Source organism: Alligator mississippiensis, chromosome 5 (assembly GCF_030867095.1).
Source record: "Alligator mississippiensis isolate rAllMis1 chromosome 5, rAllMis1, whole genome shotgun sequence".
Taxonomy (NCBI): domain Eukaryota; kingdom Metazoa; phylum Chordata; order Crocodylia; family Alligatoridae; genus Alligator; species Alligator mississippiensis.
In genome coordinates this window covers 174,835,197-174,850,794 of record NC_081828.1, presented here as the reverse complement: position 1 = coordinate 174,850,794, position 15,598 = coordinate 174,835,197, and the positions used below count along the sequence as shown (strand labels likewise).

The 15,598-nt window shown below is 40.6% G+C and overlaps 1 protein-coding gene across 2 annotated transcripts in view; it reads left to right on the top strand.

Moving 5' to 3' along the window:
- VPS50 (VPS50 subunit of EARP/GARPII complex) overlaps positions 1–15,598 on the top strand; it is a 147,959-nt gene that overhangs the window by 94,203 nt on the left and 38,158 nt on the right. For both annotated transcript variants that reach the window (XM_059728996.1, XM_014603218.3), the window contains exon 21: positions 11,992–12,113. In XM_059728996.1, the coding sequence (XP_059584979.1) occupies positions 11,992–12,113 (122 nt within the window). The remainder of the gene's footprint in view (positions 1–11,991; positions 12,114–15,598) is intronic.

Genomic DNA, 15,598 nt, shown 5'->3' with positions numbered 1-15,598 from the left:
AGAGGACAGCACAAATCTTTGTGCAGGCATGGTTTTCATTTTGTTTTTACTTTTTTTATACAGATGTGTTTTGCTGGACTGAACATTTTTTATTTGAAGGCAACTTAAGACTCTCTTTTTTTTTTGGCTCAAATGCACACACATGATTTGTATCATCTTATGCTATGCCAGGAAGAGGTGTCTGAATTTTCCATAGTTGTTTTCCATAGTTATATGAACTATTGGTTGAGAAGCTAATTTTGATAGTTCAAATGTCTTGTATTTTTAAGTCAAAATTTGTACATATCAGGCAGCCTGAAATTGAGTTATCAATTCATAATATAATTAATGAACACTGTAAACCACACTTTTAACCATTAATTGGATATGTTGACATATGTCAGATTAGTTGGTGATTTTGGTCAAGTTTTCTACTAGATGCCTGTTCACATCATACAGAACAGCTTCATGAATGATCCTAAATATGTTCATGTGTAATGGGTGGGTTTTTTTGGAAGCCTCAGTAAAGGACTCTGCTCTGATAGAGCACTCCAAGTTTTGCTTGAGGCAAACTGTAAAAACTGTGGGTAGGGGCCCTAGAGGGGGAAGTGGGATGGGGCTGCGGGCGGCTCATGCGGGGGGGAGAAACAGGTTCCCCACCGCTGTGTGCATTCCCAGGGGGGCAGAGGGGACCTGTGCCTCCCAGATCTGTTCACGGGGCAGGGGTGGGTACAGGCTGCCCGCTGTGGGCTCAGGCTCCTGCCTTGCTGCCCTCCCCCTGGGGCCTCTGCAGCCCAGTGGGTGCGACCCAGTGCTGTTTGCTGCTGCCAGCTCCGTGCTGCCCTGGCATCCTGTCCCCTTTGCTTGTGGCAGCAGCAGGGGTGGCAGCGTGGAGTTGTGCCCCTCACTGCTGCCATGTGCGCTGGGAACATGTCACTAGAGCAATGCAGTGCTCGCACCAGAGGCAACTTTCCTGCCTGGCCCCACTCTGCCCTGCAGTGCTGGGTCACACCCGCTAGGCTGCAGAAGCCCTGAGGGAGGGCAGCAGGGTGGGGAACCAGAGCATGCAGTGTGGCCCCAGCCTGCACACAGATCTGGGGGGCATGTGTCCCCTCCTACTCCCCCCCCCGGGAGTGTGTGCCGCAGCAGGGAGCCAGCCCTCTGCTGCCTGAGCCTGCAGCTGGCAGGCCGGGGGGGGGAGGGTGGGGGTAGAGTGAGGGGCACCAGCAGGGCCAGGAGGGCTGTTGGGAGCTTTTCATTTTAATCACAGATTTTTGTGGGTTTTATCAGAGAATTTGCTTTTTTTTTAATCAGGGAAAACCAGGATCCCTGCTTATAACAATATTAAATCTAGCATGTTATTCATCGTACTAATAACAAAGTATTAGTATCATGAGACTACATTACAATAATTGTTTGTTATTTTTAACTGTGAAGTGGGAAAACGGTCTGTGTACATGTTATGTGGATGAGCATGAAGTGGAGTGGTGAACTTTGAACTTTTGCAAGAGTGCTTTTCTGCAGTTGGTTTGTAGTATATTTATAACTAGTTAGTTTAATAAAATATGGCAATTGCTGAGGAAATGCAGGTGAATTCTTTTGTTTAGAAAAATTCATTTAAATTCACATGATGGCCTATTTTCCCATTAGAATTTTTTTACCACATAGACATGAAGAAATATGCTTACCAGTTTGATTTATATTATGTACTGTTATGACTCATGTCTTCTGGGGTATTGATGTACAAACTAAACATCTGTGTGTATGTTTTGATCCAGTGCATGAACAACTGGACAGATTATTAGTTATTTCATGTCTGTTTTATTTTAAGCAATTTCATCAGACCTGCAAATCTGGACTGACATGTTAGCCTTCTTTTATGTCACAATTTTTTTTCTTGCTCAACAGAGGAGTGGTTGGAAGAATACTTTGGATTTCTAATCTTAAGGCTGAGTTATTTGCTTTTATGGATTCTAGTCAAACTTGTAAAGTTATATAAATATTTTGTTGCTCAGTGTTCTTTTCTTCCTTCCTCCTTATTTTTTAATTTGGAAGGTTTCAACCGTAAGCAATGTTTTATACTAATCTTAGAGCAGTTGATAATGGCTGAACCTGCCTACATCTGCATTAGCTACATAGGATTGGATGGCACCTCTTAGGTTGTTAGGTTCAGTCCCCTGCCATTGCAGGCAGTATGTCATAATTCCTTCCCACATTGACCCCATTCTGTCCTAAATGCAGTTAGGTTTTTTTTCCCCTAAGTCTTCTATTTAGAAGACCGTTTCAGAATGGTAAAATTCTAAAAACCCTTTTCTGATTTATAGCCTAAATGTATCCATTCACATGTTCTTGTGTTAGCATTGTCTTGATCTTAAAGAGCTCTTCTCCCGCTTGTGGTATTTAGCTCCAAATGTATTTATAAACAATAATCATCTTGTCCTCACCCTGGTTTTGTTAGAATCAGCAAACAAAGATTTTATATTTTCTTGTAAGGTATGCTCTCCACTCCCATGATCATCATACCTGTAACGCTTCTCTGCTGCTGTTCCAGATTGACTAGAATTGTATGGAGCATGAAAGCTTATCAGTGCTAGTACAATGATGTGAATATTTCCTTATCACAACTGGAAATACCTTTATTGAGACTTTTTAGGATCTTTTTTGTATTTTTTACAGCTGCTTCACATTAGCAGGTTGTGTGATTGACCAGTATCTTCATTTTTACTTATTTCCAGCTTAATATATACTTGGCTAACAAAAGCTAGCAAACATTTCTGTTAGTTCCCATGTGCATGACCATGCATTTGTAGTATTGAATTTCATTCCATTTCTGTTATTTCACTCAAAATCATCCACTTTCTTCTGTGAGATATTCTGATCCTCCTCTGCATTGACACAGTGCCTTCAATCATCAGTATATTCCCATTTTTTGTGTTCAGGTCACTACTGAAAATATTGATAGTGAATGCAACTGGAAACCTCTCTCCAACTGGTTACTTTTCTTTTTAGCATTACTCCGTGCCTGTCCCCCATTAGTCCTTAAACTATGTGGCAGGCACCTTGATCTGTAGTGTTCGTTACTTGTTCTCTTGAATCATCTCTCTATAATGTGAAAACCAACACCTTGTTAATGACAGAGTTACATGGCAGTGTGTAGCACTACTCTCCGGGTGATCCAGGTTTTCGTTCCAAACCCCTATACTTGCTCTGTAGTCCAGAATGTTGGAAAGTAAGTGTGTCATATCTTTTAATAGCAGCATTTATGGCTAAATAAGAGGATGGTCTTAGTTTCTTTGCTTTTAGGATAATGGCCACAGTTGTAGATGTCACAAGCATGGTTTTTGTACATTTCCGCTGGATTCTGGATGCATAGGACAAACTGAGGAATGAAGAGGTATTTTGCATTAGTTAAGGGCATTTGCAAAATTGATAAACATAAATGGTTCATACTGCTGAGGATTTGATCTAAAATTTAGGTCGTTAATAGACGACAAAATTTATGACTTTTCTATTCTGTGACTTTTCCTTTCCTTTGCATGGCATTGTGTTGCCATTTAAACTACTTCTAGACTGAAGAATTTTTTTTCTTTATATTTTAGCAACTAATATATTTACCCTTATTATGGTGATTTGAACCATTTTGTGTAAATTGAGCCAACTAATACTATCATTTAGTTATTGCAGTTGAAAGAAACAAAACAAAAAACTATGATGTGATTGGAATAACACATAGTGGGACTTAATGGGATAATTCACATGACAAGTACTGTCCTGGATGACTACAAACTGTTGAGGAAGGACAGGCAAGGGAGAAAAATGGTATGCTCAGTATAAAACTGGAGATTGGCCTATTGAAAGTGACATAGTGGGACTTAGTGGGATAATTCACATGACAAGTACTGTCCTGGATGACTACAAACTGTTGAGGAAGGACAGGCAAGGGAGAAAAATGGTATGCTCAGTATAAAACTGGAGATTGGCCTATTGAAAGTTTCTGTGTTAGAGTTAGAAGGGAGAACAACAAGGATGATGTCATAGTGGGTGGCTGCTATAGACCACCATAGCAGGAGGATGAGATAAAATGAGGCTTTCTTCATACAACTAGTGGAAGTTCCCAGATCACAGGCCCTGGTTCTCATGGGGGACTTCAGTCACTGATTTATCTGCTGTACAGTAGTGTACAAGTAATGTAGGAAGTTTTGGGAGAGCATTGGAGATAACGTCCTCTTGCAAGTGTTAGAGAGACCATCTAGGGGCCATGTTCTTCTTGACCTGCTGCTCACAAGCAGGAAAGAATTGCTGGGGGATGTAGAAAGAAGTGCATGGCAACTTGGGCAGCATTGACCATGAGATGATCAAGTTCAGGATCCTGAGAAAAGAAATAAAAGAGAGCAGCAGAGTATGGACCCCAGTCTTCAGAAAAGCAGACTTTTGACTTTCTCAGGGAATTGATGGGCAGAATCTCGTGGGAGGCCAGTCTGAGAGGAAATTAAGTCCATGAGAGCTGGCTGTATTTTAAAGAACCTGACTGAGGACTCAGGAACAAGTCATCCCGATGTGTGCGGGAAGGATAACTAATATGGTAGATGACCAGCTTGGCTTAGCAGAGAACTCTTCGGTGAGCTTAAACACAAAAAGGAAGCTTACAAGAAGTGGAAGCTTAGACAGATGACTAGGGAGGATTATAAGAGTATTGCTCGAGCATGCAGGGATGAAATCAGGAAGGCCAAAGTGCAGTTGGAGTTGTAACTAGCAAGGGATGTGAAGGATAACTAGAAGGGTTTCTAATAGTATGTTAGCAACAAGATGAAGGTCAGGAAAAGTGTGGATCCCTTGCTGAACGGGGGAGGCAACCTTTTTCAGTGCCTTTTGCACCTCAGTCTTCACAGGGAAAGTTGGCTCTCAGACTGCTGCACCTGGCAGCAGAGTTTGGGGAGAAAGTGAGCAGCCCGCAGCAGTGAAAGAACAGGTTAGGGACTATTTAGAAAAGCTGGAAATGTACAAGTCCATGGAGCTGGATGTAATCAATCCACAGGTGCTGAGGGAGATGGCTGATGTGATTGCAGAGCTACTGGCCCTTATCACTGAAAACTTGGGGCAATTGGAGGAGGTTCTGGATGAATGGAAAAGTGCAAATTTAGTGCCTATCTTAAAGAAAGGAAGAAGGATAATCCAGGGAACTACAGACCAGTCAGTCTTACCTCACTCCCTGGAAAAATCATGGAGCAGATCCTTAAGAAATGCATTTCTAAGCACCTAGAGGAGAAGAAAGTGATCAGGAACAGTCGGCATGGATTCAACGAGGGGTTGACCAATCTGATTACCTTCTTTGATGAGATTACTGGTTCTGTGGGTGTGGAGAGACCAGTGGATATTGTATACCTTGACTTTAGCAAGGCTTTTGATTGTCTCCTACAGCATTCTAGCAATCAATTTAGGAAGTATGGATTGGATGAATGGACTGTAAGGTGGATAGAGAATTGGCTGGATTGTCAGGCTAAATAGGTAGTGATAAATGGCTCAGTGTCTCGCTCTGGCAGCCAGTATCAAGTGGAATACCCTAGGGGTCAGTCCTGGGGTCGGTTTTTGTTCAATATCTTCATTAACAATCTGGAAGATTGGGGGGAGTAGTAGATGGGCTGGAAGGTAGGGCAGGGCTAGGATTCAGAGTGACCTGGACAAATTGGAGGATTGGGCCAAAAGAAATCCCATGAGGTTCAACAGGAACAAGTTGAACAAAGTCCTGCACTTAAGATGGAAGAATCCCATGCACTGGTACAGGTGCAGTCAACAGTGTGCTCTTGTTGTCATGGAAGTTAACAGCATATTAGGCTGCATTAGTAGGAGTGTTGCCAGTAGATTGAGGCAAGTGATTCTTACCCTCTATTCTGCACTTGGTAGGCCACATATAGGCTAAGTCCAGGCAGTCAAAAAGCCCACAGCTGAATTGATTCATTCTTTGCAGGTTAGTCTAATCTGCAGAGTTTGAACTGATAAGCAAATAAGCATACAGGCATAAAGGATTTAGGAAATGTACCCACATGCCTACAGTGGCTCAAGCCAGAGGCTGGGGGTGCTAGAGCATGCTTTTGCCCCCTCTCTGTTGGAGCGGAGGGGGCAGCCCATGCTCTGCCTGGGGGGAGGGGTGGAGATGGGGAAAGTAGTAGCAGTGAATTCATAAAAGCTTGAACAAGAATAGTTTTTTCTCACTGAAAATTATAAACATGGCCTAGGAGTTCTCTGGAATTTGCAGTCCAGCATCAGAGACACAGAACTCCACAGGGTTGCCCGTTACTTTCTCTTCCTGCCTCCAGGTGCCTTTGGGATTTGTTGTCCACTGTTGCAGCCAGTATTAATTAAGCCAGCCGGTCAGGGCAGGTCCATACACTGGGGAAGGTGAGTTTAACCCCCTCCCTGGCCCCAGACCCCAGCCAGGGTTTGCTTGGAGGGGTCAGTGAGCAGCCAGTGAGCCAGCCCTCACTGCACCAGCTAGGGAGTGGAGCGGCAGGGCTAGCCTTGCTCTCTGGAACAGACAGCACAGCCCAGTCCAGGGCTGGAAAGCATGCTGGGATGCTGGGGGACTCTGAGTTAACTTGAAGCAGGAAGGGGTCTGGGATAGAAGTTTCATAAGCCAGTTAGACCTAAATCAGTTAAGTCTGATACTACATTCAACCAGGTTTATCTTAAACCAGTTTCAGCCATTTTGAAATGGGTTTATGTGTACTGAATTTACATTGTGTCACAGGATTAAACCAGTTTCTGATCACTTAAACCGGTTTATGTGCAAATTCTGTCTCTAGCCCTGGAGTACTGTGTTCAGTTTTGGGCCCCCTACTACAGAAAGGATGTGGATGGATTGGAGAGAGTCCAGCAGGGGGCAATGAAAATGGCTAGGGGACTAGGCCAGATGCTTTATGAAAAGAGGCCAAGGTAACTGGGCTTATTTAGTCCGCAGAAGAGAAGACTGAGGGGGGAGATTTGATTGCAGCCTTCAACTACCCAAAGTGGGGTTCCAAAGAGGATGGAACTGGACTGTTCTCAATGGTGGCAGATGACAGAACAAGGAGAAATGGTCTTAAGTTGCAGCAAGGGAAGTTTAGGTTAGATATTAGGAAAAACTTTCTTACTAAAAGGGTGCTGAAGCACTGGAACATGTTACCCAGAGAGGTTGTGGAATCTCAATCCTTGGAGATTTTTAAGGCCTGGCTCGACAAAGCCCTGGCTGGAATGATTTTGTTAAGGCTTGTCTTGCTTTGAACAGGGGTTGGATGAGATGACCTCCTGAGGGGTCCCTTCAAAGCCCAATTTTATATGATTCTTGGAAAAAGGAATTAATGACTACACTAACAAATCAATAAACTTCAGAGTTCAGCAACTCAAAATTAGATAGACTATCTAAGAGTTTCTATAATGCCAATCCTTGCAGAATCTAAGTCATGTTTTGGTTCCAAATAATCCAGGTATACAGAAGAAATTATGTTAGTTTTATGGTTAGTTAACTTATTTTATCTTTTTTTAAATAGAAGTGTGAACTTTACTTAGTGCAGCTTGGTAACAGCATATACAAAGGAGTTGAAAAATTGACATCGATTTAGGGAAAGAAGTGAGGAGGAAATGTTCTGGGAACTTTTGTTATATTAGGATGAGTGATGTGGTGATAAAGAAATGTTCTTGGCATTTAAAAATTTTACAGGGACAAGACTGAGGGGGGAATGTTCAATGCATTGTCCATAGTCTCTTAGGTAAAATCCTATACTTCTGCGGTCTCATGTATTTGTGCCAGCAACACAAAAATTTGGACATAAAATCTTTCCAAACTGACACATCATATTCATGTCGTGTGTGGACTTCATATGCGTTTTAAAATGTGCTTTAGCTTAGAGGATTAATGAAAAAATTCAGCCCTTAAACATTATCTGAAGCTCCCTAGAATTCCACTACCTAGAAGGATGACCACTGCTGTGATATGGCCATAATTGTCTGTTTGGGTATAAAAATGATAAGTGACCGTGAAACTTATCTGTGAGTTCAGATTACCCAAAGTGTGATACTTGGTCTGTTTGCCTTCCATGAAGAAAAAGCAAAGTATAGACTAATCTTAAAAACTGCTCTGTGGCTTTTCTTAATTCATACAGCTATAATTAAACCGTGTGTCATCCTAGGTCAAGAGGTTGTTATGAAGTGTGAGTAAACACACAATAGGTAAAGTGAGGAGTTTATTAACCTTGAAAGTGTGCTAAATAATGAATATTATGGCTTTCATATGTTTAAACAAGAACAAATTTTACACTGAATGACTTATAAATATTAGTAGTACGGTACTGGGTTTGGTTATAATACATAGATTCATAGATGTTAGGGTCGGAAGGGATATCAATAGATCATCGAGTCCGAACCCCTGCATAGGCAGGAAAGTGTGCTGGGTTCAGATGACCCTAGTCAGATGCCTATCTAACCTCCTCTTGAAGACCCCCAGGGTAGGGGAGAGTACCACCTCCCTTGGGAGCCCATTCCAGACTTTGGCCACTCTAACTGTGAAGAAGTTCCTCCTAATGTCCAATCTAAATCTGCTGTCTGCTAGCTTGTGGCCATTTATTTCTTGTAACCCTCAGGGGCATCTTGGTGAGTAGAACCTCACCAATTCCTTTCTGCTGCCCTCCCCTCCCCCCCAGCAAATGATGAATTGATAGGCAGCCACAAAGTCGCTTCTCAACCTTCTCTTGCGGAGGCTGAAGAGGTCCAGGTGCCCTAGTCTCTCCTTGTAGGGCTTGGCCTGCAAGCCCTTAACCATACAAGTGGCCCTTCTCTGGACCTTCTCCAGGTTATCCACATCCCTCTTAAAGTGCAGCGCCCAAAACTGTATGCAGTATTCCAACTGCAGTCTGACCAGTGCCCAATAGAGGGAAAGTATCACCTTCTTGGTTCTGGTTGTCATGCATCTGCTGATGCATGATAAAGCGCAGTTAGCTTTGCTGATGACTTCATCATACTGACGACTCATGTTCATCTTGGAGTCCACTAGATCCCTTTCTGCTTATATTGCTTGGCAGCACAGGGCAATAGGAACAGAGCAGTGTAGAAATACAGAAAGTAGAAATGTCAAATTAATGCTCAGATGTACCACAGTGATAGCTTTATGTGGCTTTCACTGAATTAGACAAATAATTATCCTGGAAAATAATAAACTACAGTTTTGTTTCAACAGTTAATTTTGCTTAACTGTTTTCAACTGAGTTTTTGTCATTTTTAACGGATGTGTAGAACTTCTGATATTGGAATTAAATTCTATATGGAAGTCAGAGATGCTTTTCTATTACTCTAAGAACCAGAGGGATGTGTCTTTTATAAGACGATCTTCTTTTATGTAAGACACAATTGTTCTCAAGGTAATAGGAAAAATACCAGCCCCCATGATGCATACTGTTGCAACTGCCAGAGGCTTTTGATGTAATATAAGCATATTTAAGATTAAGTCTGTAGGGAGTAAGAAAGCTCTAAGTTGTGCAATAGGCATCTGACAAATGTGAGTTTAGAGGGTTTTCTTTATCCAGCGCATACTTCAATGTACCAGCTTCCCATTGATCATTCAACCAGGTTTAAAACTCTCAGACATATAGTCCTCAAGGAGAATAGGATCCCCAGACTCTTTCTTCGTAGCATGAGGAGGAGAAAAATGAGAAAAGGAATTTGAAATTCTGGGCGATTCCTCTCCACCAAGGAGAGAACTTAACTAATGGAGAAAACTGACTTTGACTTGCATAGTAGGGTTGAATTGTTGCTGTAGCCATGATGATCTAGGACGAGGGTTTCCAACCTTTTTTATAAGTGTACCTCTGGCGGCTGAATGCGGAGCAGCGGGGAGGAGGGATTGGCATGTAGCCAGATGCAGAACAGCGGCAGTGAGGGGTTGTGGTGGCGACAGCTGCATGCAAGCTCTGTCCCACCCCTGGTCTTCCCCCGTGGCCTGCCGGACAGCACAGCTGCCCTTGCCCTGCTCCTGGGAGGTGGTGGTGCTGAGTGGTGGCAGCAGCAACTGCCATGTGCAGGCTTCCCCCCCCAACCTGTGTCTGACCGGCTGGGTGGCACCTGTGCCCTGGGAAGCAGTGGCATAGGGTGGTGAGTGTTGGCACTCTGTCCCTACTTGCCTGCATGGACCCCCTAGGGCCTTCCTAAGTACCCCTGGGGGTACGCATACCCCTGGTTAACAACCCCTGATTTAGGAAATATGTCAGAAGCAAATTTTGGGGTTTTTTGGAGCTGAATCTTTTTAAGGGCTTTTAAGAGCTTTTCTATACCATACCTGCCCTTTCATCTAACATAAAAGGGCAAAAGAGAGTGGTGGTCTTGCCTGGTGACTACAAGGCCAGCAGCTAATATCCTCCAAAATAACTTTAGATAAGTGTTTAGCATATCATCTTTATATGATCATTGTGTGATGATTCACTAATTTGAGAAAAGAGAACATTTGTAAGAGGAGATTTAGGTGGTCTAAATATAATTTGTAATGTCACAGTTATTTTTCTAGGAATAATTCTGTGACTAAAGCTGAGGCTCTTAGGGTAACCAGAGGTCTATGTATGTTCTGATGAATGTTAGATTGTTTTTAGTATAACTATCTTAAAGCAGTTCCCTAGCTGAACTTAGTTATTGAGTTACTCTCTCAGTCTTTGGTCCAAAACATGTTTAATTTATGCAAAGTGAAATTGCTCAAAAAGGAGAGATTGAAAGGCCCATTCCAAATAGTCATTTGTCTGGTGATTAGTGCACTTACACGGAGATAGGAGGCCAAGATTCAAGTTTCTGGTTTGAATCGGGCAGATTAAGGACTCCAGCCTTGTTTTGCCACATCCCAAGTCAGTGCCCTTACCACTAGATGTGCTTTTTTCTATTTTTACCAGAAATGTTGTTCTTGTTGATATTGATGGGTACACTTTCACAAAGGTGTTCTGGCTTTCACAAATCAGTGTTTTCTGATGAGAAATTGTTAATCAGAATTGTTGACCAGCTTTATTTTCCCTGACATGTTTGGCCACTTATGGGAAGGGAGGGAATGTCATGTCCTGCTACCTGTTATACAATGGTAGGTGGAAAGTTGGGTGGGTGGAGTGGTACAGTGTCAGTCTCACTCACGGGCCCCTACGTGTGGCTCTTCTGACATCTCTGTGTTGTCTTCATTTTCCCTCAAATGTGTCTGTACTTTATTTTTCTATATCCTGGGAATTTAGTTCTCTTTTCTTCCAGTATCCAATCTCTGGCAGTGTTCAATATCAAAAGCTTATAAGATGCTTCTCTTGTTTACATTGGCATAAATCCAAGGAAATTCATTGAATGCAGTGAAGGTCTGGGGTGAACAAGGGGTATATTTCTGTGCCCAGTATATATTGACTTTCTTGTATATATTAGTGTTGTCGGTGCTTTCTTCCCTCCACCACCACCTCCCCACTAGCTATAGTAGCATCTCCTATAAATCCTTAAATCCTGTGGAAATGAGCCATCTGTATCCCTCTAAAATATAATAGTTTGCTGAGGGGTGATGTTGAAAATGTTGCTGTATATGGAATGGATTTATTCTATCTCCATTCCTTAGGAGGGCATGGAGAGAGAAAGGAAGGATGGTTGTTAATATTTGTATAATTTTATTTTGCATATTGTTACAAAAATAATATTCTTAAATTTTATACTAAATTCCTTGAGACTGTTTGAGATAATTATAGAAATTGAAACAATAAGTTTGCATGGTGTAAAGTGCTTTAATGGGTTACACTATAAATTGGTATGAAAAAAATTAGTAAAAAGTTGAAAGTCTGAATTTGAAAAATAGAAGGATATCTGGCATGCGTTAGTCACAACATCTGGCCTCTTGTTCTATAGTACCTAGTTATTTACCTCACACTAAGTTGCTGTATATAGGATTAAAGGTTAGATAATACAGAAATTACAAAAGCAATTTTGAATTAAGCATAGTCTTCATGCTACCTTGGGGAAACTGAACTTTTATCTTTTATCTTCAAGGGAAATACATGCAGATGATGAACATTCTGAAACCAATTGCATTTGATGTGATCCACTTCATGTCCCAACTGTTTGATTACTATCTATATGCAGTATATACGTTTTTTGGCCGAAATGACACGGTAGGTAGAAAGTATTATTCCTTTTTTAGAGTACCAGTGGTTTACATAGTGCTGTACAGATAAGGTCTCTGTTCCAAGAAGAGTATAGTATATGGTGAGAAGGAGGGAAGACTAGTAGGCTCACTCAAGAAGAAAGGAAAATGGCATTAGGGAAATTTCATTTTTAGAAGAAATATTGGTTGTTTTCTATTATTGTTACTTGTTTTAATTGTTCTTAATTGGTGGTTCCTTCCCCTCCCACCCCTCTCCTGCCAATAATGCTACACAAGAGAGAACATTCAGCATCTGAGATTAGGGTCAGAAAAATCAAAGCCTGGAAAAAAAGATAGGGCTTGATGCATAGGAAAGTTGCGGCTCTTCCAGATGCAGAAGGAGACATAGAAAAAGTTATGTAGTCATGAGTAGTGGAAGGAAACAGAGAATGTTAAAGAGAAGCAAGGAGACTATGGGATATGTGAGTGAAGGTGGTTGAAGACCAGCTGAACAAGTAGCCAACTTGGAGCTATTATGAGCTTTGAAATACATTGCTCTTCAGATCTTGTACTTCCTTTTTAATCTAGCCTTTTATCTAATGAAAGTATCATTTTGATGGATTTTTTTAGCTGGAAAAGTAGATGGGCATCAACAATGTCTGTAATAACACAAATCAACTCTGCAGAATTACTGTAGAGAAACATTTATAAAACTAGTAAATATATTAAAAAATGGTTCCAAGAGCAATAACAGTCTAGGGTTCCAGGTTAATCATAATTCTTTGGCAGATACCAGATGGATTCACAGATTCTCAGCATCTGGTTTTAAATAGGTTTGAGCTGTTCTCTTTGGCAGGACAAATGTATTTGGGATTCGTTTATGTTTGGAAGATGGGTGGTAAATATATTTTTAAAGGTAATTGATGTTTTTATGGCTTAATCAGCTGTTCTGCTACTCTCTTATTGCCTTGCATTTATTTTTTGTACCTCCTGTTTTTTGTTGTTGTTTTTTTTAAAGCCCTTACCAAGTTCCTCAGTTTCCACATCTAGCAGGGAACAACACAGTGCTAGGCAGGTAAACATTATAGCTGATGGCTAAAAATTTGTTGTTACTGTAGTGTGTCTATTTGTTGTTTTGGCAGTTTTTCATGGGAAACATACTGCTTACAAAGGGTCTAAGTTTAATAAACCCTCTTGTAATGTACCTCAGTGTCCTAGCTTAACATAATTTTTACAGTCCTTGAAGTAGTGAAGATGGGTGGTGGTATGTGATTTAGACCATTAACATTCATTCTTGCTAAAGCACACTGGTATGCATCCTAAAAGTATGATGATCATGTGTGGCCTGAGCTTACTGTGAACTTTGAGTCTATGCTGTGTAAGCACACAAACAAATGACTAGGAAAGCTATTAAATGCACAAGCAGTAAAATAGTTTTTACCAGTTCAGAAAATGGTATCTAGACATTCTATCTGGGTGATTCTAGATGCATTATGTCCAGTCATGGGTGATTTTCATAACTCACCATTTCACTAATTTTCCTATCCCACAATGGTTTAAATTGATTATAGAAAACTTACCTCATCTGCTTGAGTACCTAGCATTATTCTCTGATGCAGTACCATTTGAGATGAACTTCATTTGCACATCCCTCTCACTTTTGGAGTACTCATTGAAACTGTTCTTCTCACCCTTCTCTAAATTAATTGGAAAGCCAGAAGCACTTAATCTCAGTAATTTGCAATTGTTACTTGCAAGGTAATGAATTTAAGTAGTGCTTAAGTGAATAGACAGGAACGCAGCACTAAGTAACATGATAACTTTGCCACTTAAAGATTACTGTGTTTTTTCACAAGCAGCATGCACCTTTCCTCCCCGAATCAGTCCCCCAAATTCAAGGTGTATATATGAAGTGGGGAAGCTGATTTTCTACTCAGGATAAATGCATCCTGGTTTGATTCCTGCTCCACAAAGCATCAGCTATTGCCTTATTATTTGGAGAGGTCTCTTGCCTCCAGTTTCACAGTCTTGGAAACTTTTTAGCTCTTTCCAGACTCATATATCCACCCATGGACACCAGTCTTCAGCAGCATCTAGGGAAGGTGAATCAGCTAAAAGGGAGGGTGAGTCAGTTGAAGACTTGGCTCTGTGCAGCCAAAACTCTTAAAAAAAAAAAAAAAAAAAAAATTCTTTCTTTCAAAATAAGATGAATATTGTATACAAGGGCATGATGTATGTGAGGTAATATGATATTTTTATGTATTGTACTAATAGTAATATATATTACTATATGCTTTGTCAAATTCATTAGCTTGGTTCTTACTCAAAGCTGTCATCTTCAGGGAGCTTTTTCTGGACAAGATTTTTTTTTTTTTTGCCTTTTGGTCTAACGAAACCCAAGTAAAAGTTGACCTTGTTAAGCATTGGTTATTAAATTATTTTTGAGAACTGGGGAAAAATAGCAGTTCACTTTTAGAGAGAATGTATGCTGATCAGGGATGTTCTTCTGCAACTCAGCTTCTTTCAATCACATATGAGTTACTGCATCATTAGCCATTTGTGGAATTATGTATCCTATCAGACATCATATGCTCTGTAAACATTTCCATAAAACAGGAAAGCAACATTCAAAATAATTGAATACTGATATTATATGCTTTGCTGGATGAAGTTGCTACGCCTCCATTCTTGATGGCTGCTCATCTTTTGTTCAGTATAGAAATACATATAAATCGACTGTAGATCTCTGATTTCTTTCCCTCTTTTAGTTCACAACTGGTTATTCCCCATGTGTACATCCAGTCGTCTTGAAAAATATAACTGAACCGGAGATGTTTAAGACGTCACCATTTTTGTACACAGACATTTTAAAATTGCTTTCCTGCATTTTATCCAAATATTTGCCATACCTACCATTTCAATTGGCCAGTTGTCATTCTTTCCCAAAGCAATATCTACAATCAATAAAGGGATTGCTGAATTATAAATCTTATCATTTACAAAGGGGAGGAAGAGGCAGACAACTAGATAATATCTGGTATGGGGTGGCTCTCCTATCTTTATAGTATCATCATTTTTATAAAAGGGGATTTTCTTTCTGTTGCTTTTACCTTAGAAATATGAGGTGCACCAAATCTTGATGTCACTGTTGTTATTGCTGGAGGAACTTCAACACTGAAATAGGAACTCAGTTGTCACTGAAAGTGTAGGGAAGGGTGTTATTGCTTTCAGTAAAGCCTTTTCTCCCTAGTTTGCTGAGAGTTAAAAAGCCTTTTAATAGAAATGAGCAATGTTTGTCTTTTGTGGTGTCATTCCTTGAAGGTTTTTGAAGGAAACTAAAACTTGGTATTTCTAAAGTAAAAACTCCGAAAGAAAATTGAGGCTGCCATTTTTCCACATCAAGAAGCAATAAAGGGTATAGACACACATGCTATCTATGAGTTCTCTTTTAAAATACAGCAAAAGTACTATGTAATTATATTCAGTGTAAAAGTATTTTGATTTGTAAAAGCC